This window comes from Amia ocellicauda, chromosome 14 (genome assembly GCF_036373705.1).
Source record: "Amia ocellicauda isolate fAmiCal2 chromosome 14, fAmiCal2.hap1, whole genome shotgun sequence".
Taxonomy (NCBI): Eukaryota; Metazoa; Chordata; class Actinopteri; order Amiiformes; family Amiidae; genus Amia; species Amia ocellicauda.
The window spans coordinates 30,522,490-30,535,181 of NC_089863.1; the positions used below are offsets into that span (position 1 = coordinate 30,522,490).

The following is a 12,692-nucleotide window of genomic DNA, read 5'->3' on the forward strand; positions in this document are numbered from 1 at the left end:
TGCGAACCACACATTGTGTCTTCAGATGACGGATTTATTCCATATGGCAGATATGCACATTATGAATCGTATCCTGAAGGAACCGACGTTTGACCCGTAGTGGCAAAGGTGCATACTGAGAAGATGCTGGTGTTACAGTAGGCCGAGGGCGCTGCTTTAAAGACAGCCACACGGCATCTTGAACAGACCGATGTTGCAGTCCACAACGCCAAAGTGATGGTTGACTGAGTGGAGAAAAAACTTAAAATATTATAATTGAAGGTTTCCCAGATTATATGAATGTACAATACATTGTGAAACAGCTGTGCTGTGGCATCCACAGTAGCATATAATCTTGTACTGATAGTTTAATTTATAATGTACTTTTGGTGGAGATGTCAAATTATTCAAATGAACAGAACAAGAGCCATGAAGAAAGAATAAGTATGTATTATGTAGGTAGTAACTGGGGATTTACTTTTATGACCTGGGGCAGGATGAAACATAATTTGAGACGCACTGTAAAGCTCCAGGAATTTGTGATGACCACTGCAAATTCCATAAGAGATCTCAATATTCAGAAAGGTGTAGTTATGACATTATTGTTTGACTGACCAAGCAAAGAAAAGGACATTGCTCTCCCCTGATTATTTGAATACCTCACCGTAAATACATACACACCTCGTAGGTGGCAGACTGGGATGGATGGGAACTGAAAACACAGCACCAGACCACCTGCCCCTCAGGAGGAAGAAATTATTGTAACTGACAAACACGATTCTTTTGGCTTCATTCTGCTTCACTCTATTACTAACTGGAGGGACTGAAGAGCCGGTATTCATGTTTTGAATAAACTTTATAATGGTTTACATTAATGTTTGAAATACTAATATGTCAACAGAGCCAATTGTATTAATGGTCAAGCAACCAAATGTTAGCAAGGCTGTTTTTATGAGTGCTGACGCTGCAGAAGTCCCTCCCAGCATTTGCTTCAAGGTTTTCTGTGGCTTATCTTAAGGCTAGGGAGGTCACATCATGGTTATTGATTAACAGATGTTAAAGATGACCATGGGACTGGACCTCCCCCAGTATATCAAAGGAAGCCATCTGGTTTCCACATCCCACACCTTCCCCCAGAAAGACAACCATGAACATTACAAGGGCCAGAAACCTGACCTTGAGGCAACACTTCTTGGAAACATGTGACTGACCCTGCCCACAGAACCACATGTCATGCTTCCTATAAAAGCTGTTAACTCTTGCTGTTCAGAGAGACTCCACTCAGGTGGAGAGCTTCCATGTCAGGGCCTTCCAGGCCGGACATGTTAAATAAATACATTATCTTCTGTGCTTGAAGACTTCAATTCTATACCTGGGTTCAACAGATACTTTATCAGTGACTGTATTATTATGCATGTGGTGGACTGAACTGGTACAACTGGTTTAGATTGAGATCAAACTTTTTGAGATCACTTTTGACAGATAAGACTAACCTATTGTCTATCAAGAGATACAAAAAGGCTTCTTTCAACTCACATCACAAGTTCTTTTTCTTCACTTCATGTGACAGGAGGGCTCAGAGTTAACCTGTACTTATATTTTGTGCAATAAACTTCTTAATTCTTCACCAGTCTATAGTGGGATTTACTGTAACCACTACTGAACGAGGGCAGATCATTTCATAAATGCTCTCTACCGTTAGTGAAAGGATTCAACATCTTATCACATTGCTCATTGGTGAAAGAAGCAGGAGATTGTATTGGCTTAGGAAGTTTATCTCAGGGGTCCAATGCCCACAGCTGCCTCCCCTCCTTTCCAACTATTTTGGCTACAGTAGCCAACCATTAGAAGCTGGAATAGGATCCAGGAGACACTGTGACGAGTCCACACAATGAAAGGGTCAGTATGGAATGTGGAAAGGGTGTGACTTGCTTGTTTCCTGTTCAGCACAACTATAAATTATGGTTTGAATGATCAAATGGGCTTCTAGGTTTCCCCACCCTAGAGAGGTCAGATCTATATCCAATAAGACATCCTTGTGAGGCTATGCTGAAGAGAGGAGAGAAATCCTCATGCCTCAAGAAGCTTATGCATACAGGGCTCCCCACCCCCCCATACAGTATCAAGGCTCAATCTGCCATGCCATGGGCACAGCAGAGGTGGACTGTGCTTGCATGCACACAAAGCTAGAAGTGTCCCCATATGCCATAGAACCACTGGCAAGAAGTGAAGTCAAGGCAAATGGGGTCTTAGGATAAACCATTTCTAGACCAAACATTGGTGCACATTTGGCTTCATGGCATCAGCTAAGATGGGAGTAGTGGAGAGTACACATTAAGGCAGAGAAGCTTGACAAAACAGATGGTCAGTCCATTTTCCTAGAGCTTTATTATTAACACATGGAACAAAGATTACAGAGCATGTGGAAGCCAGAGAAGTACACTTCTCCCAAAGCCATGTCAACTCAAAAGTAGCATCAGCCTACACAAGAGGCCAACATTTACTCAGATAGCAGGGCTTCAGAGAACCTGCACTTCTGGACTTCGCCACTTCTGCAGATAATCCAGAGGACTCCACGATCATACGACACATGGCTGCTTATGCCAGCTACCCTTAGATGTTCCCACCCACTGCCAAAGGGGTTACAGGCACTGACACCAATCCTGAAAGGCAAAAGGGAGAAGTCAGGAGCCAGAGCATTGAGGCTTCTAGACATGGTCCAAACAAGCCCCTTGACAGGATCACACCCTTGTCCAGTCAGTTCATACAGAGGCTATGGTCAAGCATTTCACAACCTTCCTCTCCCCAGTCCAGTTCGACTAGCCATTCAAACCCATCCATTAGCAGCATAACCTGCTCACATTCAACAGCTGGAACCTCACCTTTTGAATACCGAGCCATGTTTGTTCACTCCATGCACTTCACCATCTGCGCTCACTTCCACCATGGACAGGGAGCCTGGAATGCGGTACCACTTCTCAGGGCCAGGACAGGAATTCCCACTGACACCCAGCTTGACGTGGATTTCATCTAGCTTGTTCACTCCCCAGCACCCAACAGGCCCACAGGAGTAGTACTTGAGCTCGCCTGGGACGGCCATCCAGGACACACTGCCAGAGCCATCGTAGCTCAGTGCAGGCCTGTGGTTTAGACAGACAATGCCACTGGAGGGATTGCAGCCCACCACAAACTTGTCCCCACCAGCATCAATCTGGATCAGGTTGCCTGCCAGAGGAATGAAAGAGGGTCTACAGCAAGAATGTGACCTGATGGACAGCTGGTGCAGGTCGAGATTTTAAGCAAGGGATGCAGTAGATCACATCCAGGCCATACCTGGATTCACCTGGACCCAGCCTTTTTGAAACCACTTGAAGACCAGGCCATCAAGGCCAACTCTCCAGAGCCCAGCAGGCCCTACACTGACATGTTTACCAGATGCCTCTAGGTCAACCCAACCATCGTCACGGAAGTCCACAACTTTGCCCTCTTTCGAGATGCCACACACTCTGCCAGCACCAGCATCAATCTGCTTCAGGACACCAGGGACAGCCTCACAGTGCAGGGCTTCAGCTACCCACACTGAAGGGAGAGGGATCCATTAGAGCAGTACACAGTCACCATCTCCATGTGCATGTGCATCTCAAGTGGAATACATTTCATCTCCATAACAAAGAGGATTTATATTTCAAACAAGCTTACCAATGCCAGAACCCACCAACAAAACCACACCAACAATCCCTCCTTTCATGGTTGCTATCACTCTCAGAGAATTGATATATTAGAACTGTTCACACACAGGCATTTAAATACCCCGGTCCACCGCTAGACACACCTGTCTAATCGCTGGTTAATTGATTAATTGAGATGCACAGCGGCAATGAAATGAGGGACCTGATTAGTGATAATCCTCTTAATGAATTCAACCTGTAAGACCATTGGCCAGGGTAGATGACATGGCAAGTGGCACCACTGCTCTGACAATTAAATGATTAACATAATTCATGAAAGACTGCATGTTTTTAGCCACACATGGCTATGACTGCCACCGATACTTATTAACTCTCATATTCCAGCTGCTGTTTGAGTTCTAACTGTGTTTGTTGATTTCTAGTCCGTATTGGGTCAGTTGAGTCATGACTTTGTGTCATGTTTCAATGGAGTGATTCCAGGATACATTTGCCACTACTAACTGGAATTAACTGGCAGTTAGGTTTGAATCATACTTATGCAAATCTGTTGCTGGCAATACACAGAACCTGGCACATGAATTGGATGAATTACATACATTAAGGGAATATGTCTTACTAATGTGGAAGAAACTCAGCCTTCAATCAGGTTAGTGCGTTTGTTGAACAATGAATCGAAAACCATACAAAGTTGCTCTGACGTGATACAAAAAGGCAGAGTAAACAAAGATCTGGTTATAATTAAACCATTTTCTGTGCTGTCTTTAAAGCAAGCTAAGCAGAAGATATTTATGTATGGATGACAGTTCCCAGGCCAATGCATAGATAAGGGAAGAGACCCTTAAATCACACAGTTCGACATCGTCTGCCAGATGCACATAATTTTTCAAAGAGCGATCAAGGTACCTCCTGGCCTGATTCGAATCTTGACATATCTTCAAGTATACAGGCAGTAAAGCCTTGCAAAGAGAGACATTCAAGTCTTCCTTCCACACTTACATCTTTCATATCTTTATATATCTTTAAATAATCTGCATAACAAATATGTCTACAACAGTGTATGCATTCATAAACAGTATTTCTTTTAGTGTATTTTATAACAGTAGCAGTGACAGTGACAGTGATGTCCCCTGTGAACAAGAGCAAGTACTCGACACTGCATGAAATTAAAAGTTTACTGAGCTGCACTCTTTGTAAACTCAAGTCATCTACAAATGTACACAGTGTGTAAACTGCTTTGTAAACATTACGTTTACACTGTTTACAAAGATCTGCTAACCTAGTAGCTCACCATGTATATTTGTACAGCTGGTTTCACAATCAGTTTACAGAGTAATGTAAAGTGTAAACTTCAGGTTCACAAACATATACATCACCTTTGGCTAGTTGCAAACATTACATTTACAAAAGTTAAATTACACAGCATTGTAGGTCATCAGGTTTAGAAATGTTAAACTTTAGGCTTGTGTTCAGCTTGCACAGCAGTGTAGTATGTAAACTGAGTAACCACGTGTCTAGCCACCTGTAGTTACTTGTAAACGGAGTGTGGCTTTTTGCTCTCTTTTGGTTTCACTAAACAATGCAGGAATAACATAGGGAGGCAGAATCAAAAGCCATTGAACTTTGTTTGACACAGAACAGATGCATGAACTTGACTGAAGCGACACTCTCAACTGACTGACTCTGAACTTCTATCTCACCTGAAACTGAAACTCTAATCTGATATGTGGGATCCGGGCACCCCTGTTTAAGTCGTTGTACCATGTGACTGGATCCCTCAATTAAGGAGCCCCCTGTGTTCCTGCGCCGGGCCAACTCCTGACCCCAGAACTAACTAATCCCCCACTACCAACAGTAACACAAGCACATGCACAACACGTGAACATTACACACACACCTGCCCCACATGTCCCCACAGTCCCAGATCACTACAATATGAATTGTGAGAAAGATGTCACCACAGCAGAGGCGCAGATACAGGTTGCAAAATTAAAACAATACTTTAAATGAACAAAAACAAACAGCTAAAACGGAAAACAAATACAAAATAAGCACAAGTTGCCAGGCTGAGCCGCTCCTTCACTAGTGGTGTTACGCTCGAAGCAGGCTTCACGATGCAGTACCAACACATCCGAAGCACAATGTATCGATACAGTGTGTCACAGTCCTGTGACACCTTGCCAGAAATCATGTGATCACTGCAAACAAAGCTTCATTACGTCACACCTGCATCTAACAGTGAGGAATTGGTGTTCAATTCGTGTGGGCTTATATATAGTTAGACAGACGTACAGATTGCGATAGAAGATAGGGAGATAGATAGAGATATAGATTTAAAGACAGTAATAAAGACATGGATTTAGCCATAGATTGATAGATATTTTTGGACATTTTTTTCACGTAACCTAAATTGAGCCACATATCAGAGAAGCTGATGGGTTCATTTGTATATTGCCTCACGGATGTTTCAAGTACTGCAGCCTTTCGAATCACTCAATACAGTCGCACTACCATGTATTCACCAGCTGATGCCAATATGGAGTGAATGTATGGAGTACTTTGAAGCAGCAAACCCTTTTCTAGGTGCAATAGCTTCAAATGGTTCAATGCTTCTGAAAGGTTTGTACCCCCACCACTAACCTTCACTGGCTTCTGCTATTTATAGCTTTTCTGTTTCCACAGCCACTCTACTCCCTACTCTCCACTCCCTTTCATGGGAATGAATTGAGACACAGAGATTAATAACTGCCATCAGTTACCTAACAAGTATTTTGTTGAAGGAGCTGGTGTAATCATGATTTTAATGGTCTCAGATATTTAAGTTAGATAAAAAGGAAAGAGATAAGCACATTGTTTTGAAAGTTTGACAGCTCCACACAAAAACAGAGTGTTTACACTAGGAAGTAAACACAGGAGATATGATGCTGCTGATGACAGCTGAGTGCTAAATAATGTGTGGTTGTGATCAATTATTATTATTTTGAATTGTCCCTATACTGGAAACCTTATAGATTGTGTGAATGTCAACTACTGTACTTGTGATAGAGATGCCTTTCATAAAAGGATCTCTGACGTTGTGCGAACCACACATTGTGTCTTCAGATGACGGATTTATTCCATATGGCAGATATGCACATTATGAATCGTATCCTGAAGGAACCGACGTTTGACCCGTAGTGGCAAAGGTGCATACTGAGAAGATGCTGGTGTTACAGTAGGCCGAGGGCGCGGCTTTAAAGACAGCCACACGGCATCTTGAACAGACCGATGTTGCAGTCCACAACTCCAAAGTGATGGTTGACTGAGTGGAGAAAAAATTTAAAATATTATAATTGAAGGTTTCCCAGATTATATGAATGTACAATACATTGTGAAACAGCTGTGCTGTGGCATCCACAGTAGCATATAATCTTGTACTGATAGTTTAATTTATAATGTACTTTTGGTGGAGATGTCAAATTATTCAAATGAACAGAACAAGAGCCATGAAGAAAGAATAAGTATGTATTATGTAGGTAGTAACTGGGGATTTACTTTTATGACCTGGGGCAGGATGAAACATAATTTGAGACGCACTGTAAAGCTCCAGGAATTTGTGATGACCACTGCAATTTCCATAAGAGATCTCAATATTCAGAAAGGTGTAGTTATGACATTATTGTTTGACTGACCAAGCAAAGAAAAGGACATTGCTCTCCCCTGATTATTTGAATACCTCACCGTAAATACATACACACCTCGTAGGTGGCAGACTGGGATGGATGGGAACTGAAAACACAGCACCAGACCACCTGCCCCTCAGGAGGAAGAAATTATTGTAACTGACAAACACGATTCTTTTGGCTTCATTCTGCTTCACTCTATTACTAACTGGAGGGACTGAAGAGCCGGTATTCATGTTTTGAATAAACTTTATAATGGTTTACATTAATGTTTGAAATACTAATATGTCAACAGAGCCAATTGTATTAATGGTCAAGCAACCAAATGTTAGCAAGGCTGTTTTTATGAGTGCTGACGCTGCAGAAGTCCCTCCCAGCATTTGCTTCAAGGTTTTCTGTGGCTTATCTTAAGGCTAGGGAGGTCACATCATGGTTATTGATTAACAGATGTTAAAGATGACCATGGGACTGGACCTCCCCCAGTATATCAAAGGAAGCCATCTGGTTTCCACATCCCACACCTTCCCCCAGAAAGACAACCATGAACATTACAAGGGCCAGAAACCTGACCTTGAGGCAACACTTCTTGGAAACATGTGACTGACCCTGCCCACAGAACCACATGTCATGCTTCCTATAAAAGCTGTTAACTCTTGCTGTTCAGAGAGACTCCACTCAGGTGGAGAGCTTCCATGTCAGGGCCTTCCAGGCCGGACATGTTAAATAAATACATTATCTTCTGTGCTTGAAGACTTCAATTCTATACCTGGGTTCAACAGATACTTTATCAGTGACTGTATTATTATGCATGTGGTGGACTGAACTGGTACAACTGGTTTAGATTGAGATCAAACTTTTTGAGATCACTTTTGACAGATAAGACTAACCTATTGTCTATCAAGAGATACAAAAAGGCTTCTTTCAACTCACATCACAAGTTCTTTTTCTTCACTTCATGTGACAGGAGGGCTCAGAGTTAACCTGTACTTATATTTTGTGCAATAAACTTCTTAATTCTTCACCAGTCTATAGTGGGATTTACTGTAACCACTACTGAACGAGGGCAGATCATTTCATAAATGCTCTCTACCGTTAGTGAAAGGATTCAACATCTTATCACATTGCTCATTGGTGAAAGAAGCAGGAGATTGTATTGGCTTAGGAAGTTTATCTCAGGGGTCCAATGCCCACAGCTGCCTCCCCTCCTTTCCAACTATTTTGGCTACAGTAGCCAACCATTAGAAGCTGGAATAGGATCCAGGAGACACTGTGACGAGTCCACACAATGAAAGGGTCAGTATGGAATGTGGAAAGGGTGTGACTTGCTTGTTTCCTGTTCAGCACAACTATAAATTATGGTTTGAATGATCAAATGGGCTTCTAGGTTTCCCCACCCTAGAGAGGTCAGATCTATATCCAATAAGACATCCTTGTGAGGCTATGCTGAAGAGAGGAGAGAAATCCTCATGCCTCAAGAAGCTTATGCATACAGGGCTCCCCACCCCCCCATACAGTATCAAGGCTCAATCTGCCATGCCATGGGCACAGCAGAGGTGGACTGTGCTTGCATGCACACAAAGCTAGAAGTGTCCCCATATGCCATAGAACCACTGGCAAGAAGTGAAGTCAAGGCAAATGGGGTCTTAGGATAAACCATTTCTAGACCAAACATTGGTGCACATTTGGCTTCATGGCATCAGCTAAGATGGGAGTAGTGGAGAGTACACATTAAGGCAGAGAAGCTTGACAAAACAGATGGTCAGTCCATTTTCCTAGAGCTTTATTATTAACACATGGAACAAAGATTACAGAGCATGTGGAAGCCAGAGAAGTACACTTCTCCCAAAGCCATGTCAACTCAAAAGTAGCATCAGCCTACACAGGAGGCCAACATTTACTCAGATGGCAGGGCTTCAGAGAACCTGCACTTCTGGACTTCGCCACTTCTGCAGATAATCCAGAGGACTCCACGATCATACGACACATGGCTGCTTATGCCAGCTACCCTTAGATGTTCCCACCCACTGCCAAAGGGGTTACAGGCACTGACACCAATCCTGAAAGGCAAAAGGGAGAAGTCAGGAGCCAGAGCATTGAGGCTTCTAGACATGGTCCAAACAAGCCCCTTGACAGGATCACACCCTTGTCCAGTCAGTTCATACAGAGGCTATGGTCAAGCATTTCACAACCTTCCTCTCCCCAGTCCAGTTCGACTAGCCATTCAAACCCATCCATTAGCAGCATAACCTGCTCACATTCAACAGCTGGAACCTCACCTTTTGAATACCGAGCCATGTTTGTTCACTCCATGCACTTCACCATCTGCGCTCACTTCCACCATGGACAGGGAGCCTGGAATGCGGTACCACTTCTCAGGGCCAGGACAGGAATTCCCACTGACACCCAGCTTGACGTGGATTTCATCTAGCTTGTTCACTCCCCAGCACCCAACAGGCCCACAGGAGTAGTACTTGAGCTCGCCTGGGACGGCCATCCAGGACACACTGCCAGAGCCATCGTAGCTCAGTGCAGGCCTGTGGTTTAGACAGACAATGCCACTGGAGGGATTGCAGCCCACCACAAACTTGTCCCCACCAGCATCAATCTGGATCAGGTTGCCTGCCAGAGGAATGAAAGAGGGTCTACAGCAAGAATGTGACCTGATGGACAGCTGGTGCAGGTCGAGATTTTAAGCAAGGGATGCAGTAGATCACATCCAGGCCATACCTGGATTCACCTGGACCCAGCCTTTTTGAAACCACTTGAAGACCAGGCCATCAAGGCCAACTCTCCAGAGCCCAGCAGGCCCTACACTGACATGTTTACCAGATGCCTCTAGGTCAACCCAACCATCGTCACGGAAGTCCACAACTTTGCCCTCTTTCGAGATGCCACACACTCTGCCAGCACCAGCATCAATCTGCTTCAGGACACCAGGGACAGCCTCACAGTGCAGGGCTTCAGCTACCCACACTGAAGGGAGAGGGATCCATTAGAGCAGTACACAGTCACCATCTCCATGTGCATGTGCATCTCAAGTGGAATACATTTCATCTCCATAACAAAGAGGATTTATATTTCAAACAAGCTTACCAATGCCAGAACCCACCAACAAAACCACACCAACAATCCCTCCTTTCATGGTTGCTATCACTCTCAGAGAATTGATATATTAGAACTGTTCACACACAGGCATTTAAATACCCCGGTCCACCGCTAGACACACCTGTCTAATCGCTGGTTAATTGATTAATTGAGATGCACAGCGGCAATGAAATGAGGGACCTGATTAGTGATAATCCTCTTAATGAATTCAACCTGTAAGACCATTGGCCAGGGTAGATGACATGGCAAGTGGCACCACTGCTCTGACAATTAAATGATTAACATAATTCATGAAAGACTGCATGTTTTTAGCCACACATGGCTATGACTGCCACCGATACTTATTAACTCTCATATTCCAGCTGCTGTTTGAGTTCTAACTGTGTTTGTTGATTTCTAGTCCGTATTGGGTCAGTTGAGTCATGACTTTGTGTCATGTTTCAATGGAGTGATTCCAGGATACATTTGCCACTACTAACTGGAATTAACTGGCAGTTAGGTTTGAATCATACTTATGCAAATCTGTTGCTGGCAATACACAGAACCTGGCACATGAATTGGATGAATTACATACATTAAGGGAATATGTCTTACTAATGTGGAAGAAACTCAGCCTTCAATCAGGTTAGTGCGTTTGTTGAACAATGAATCGAAAACCATACAAAGTTGCTCTGACGTGATACAAAAAGGCAGAGTAAACAAAGATCTGGTTATAATTAAACCATTTTCTGTGCTGTCTTTAAAGCAAGCTAAGCAGAAGATATTTATGTATGGATGACAGTTCCCAGGCCAATGCATAGATAAGGGAAGAGACCCTTAAATCACACAGTTCGACATCGTCTGCGAGATGCACATAATTTTTCAAAGAGCGATCAAGGTACCTCCTGGCCTGATTCGAATCTTGACATATCTTCAAGTATACAGGCAGTAAAGCCTTGCAAAGAGAGACATTCAAGTCTTCCTTCCACACTTACATCTTTCATATCTTTATATATCTTTAAATAATCTGCATAACAAATATGTCTACAACAGTGTATGCATTCATAAACAGTATTTCTTTTAGTGTATTTTATAACAGTAGCAGTGACAGTGACAGTGATGTCCCCTGTGAACAAGAGCAAGTACTCGACACTGCATGAAATTAAAAGTTTACTGAGCTGCACTCTTTGTAAACTCAAGTCATCTACAAATGTACACAGTGTGTAAACTGCTTTGTAAACATTACGTTTACACTGTTTACAAAGATCTGCTAACCTAGTAGCTCACCATGTATATTTGTACAGCTGGTTTCACAATCAGTTTACAGAGTAATGTAAAGTGTAAACTTCAGGTTCACAAACATATACATCACCTTTGGCTAGTTGCAAACATTACATTTACAAAAGTTAAATTACACAGCATTGTAGGTCATCAGGTTTAGAAATGTTAAACTTTAGGCTTGTGTTCAGCTTGCACAGCAGTGTAGTATGTAAACTGAGTAACCACGTGTCTAGCCACCTGTAGTTACTTGTAAACGGAGTGTGGCTTTTTGCTCTCTTTTGGTTTCACTAAACAATGCAGGAATAACATAGGGAGGCAGAATCAAAAGCCATTGAACTTTGTTTGACACAGAACAGATGCATGAACTTGACTGAAGCGACACTCTCAACTGACTGACTCTGAACTTCTATCTCACCTGAAACTGAAACTCTAATCTGATATGTGGGATCCGGGCACCCCTGTTTAAGTCGTTGTACCATGTGACTGGATCCCTCAATTAAGGAGCCCCCTGTGTTCCTGCGCCGGGCCAACTCCTGACCCCAGAACTAACTAATCCCCCACTACCAACAGTAACACAAGCACATGCACAACACGTGAACATTACACACACACCTGCCCCACATGTCCCCACAGTCCCAGATCACTACAATATGAATTGTGAGAAAGATGTCACCACAGCAGAGGCGCAGATACAGGTTGCAAAATTAAAACAATACTTTAAATGAACAAAAACAAACAGCTAAAACGGAAAACAAATACAAAATAAGCACAAGTTGCCAGGCTGAGCCGCTCCTTCACTAGTGGTGTTACGCTCGAAGCAGGCTTCACGATGCAGTACCAACACATCCGAAGCACAATGTATCGATACAGTGTGTCACAGTCCTGTGACACCTTGCCAGAAATCATGTGATCACTGCAAACAAAGCTTCATTACGTCACACCTGCATCTAACAGTGAGGAATTGGTGTTCAATTCGTGTGGGCTTATATATAGTTAGACA

The 12,692-nt window shown here is 43.1% G+C and overlaps 2 protein-coding genes across 2 annotated transcripts; both read right to left on the reverse strand.

Annotated features, from left to right (window-relative positions):
• Positions 1-2,343: 2,343 nt before the first annotated feature.
• LOC136768166 (fish-egg lectin-like) lies at positions 2,344-3,776 on the reverse strand. The gene is made up of 4 exons (XM_066722216.1): positions 3,679-3,776; positions 3,313-3,558; positions 2,862-3,204; positions 2,344-2,642 (listed from the first exon to the last, which is right to left on the reverse strand). The coding sequence occupies exons 1-4, from the start codon at positions 3,725-3,727 to the stop codon at positions 2,480-2,482; spliced, it is 801 nt and encodes a 266-aa protein (XP_066578313.1). The 5' UTR covers positions 3,728-3,776; the 3' UTR covers positions 2,344-2,479.
• A 5,309-nt stretch (positions 3,777-9,085) lies between these two features.
• Positions 9,086-10,518, reverse strand: LOC136768167 (fish-egg lectin-like). Its single transcript, XM_066722217.1, has 4 exons — positions 10,421-10,518; positions 10,055-10,300; positions 9,604-9,946; positions 9,086-9,384 (listed from the first exon to the last, which is right to left on the reverse strand). The coding sequence occupies exons 1-4, from the start codon at positions 10,467-10,469 to the stop codon at positions 9,222-9,224; spliced, it is 801 nt and encodes a 266-aa protein (XP_066578314.1). The 5' UTR covers positions 10,470-10,518; the 3' UTR covers positions 9,086-9,221.
• Between the last annotated feature and the right edge of the window lie 2,174 nt (positions 10,519-12,692).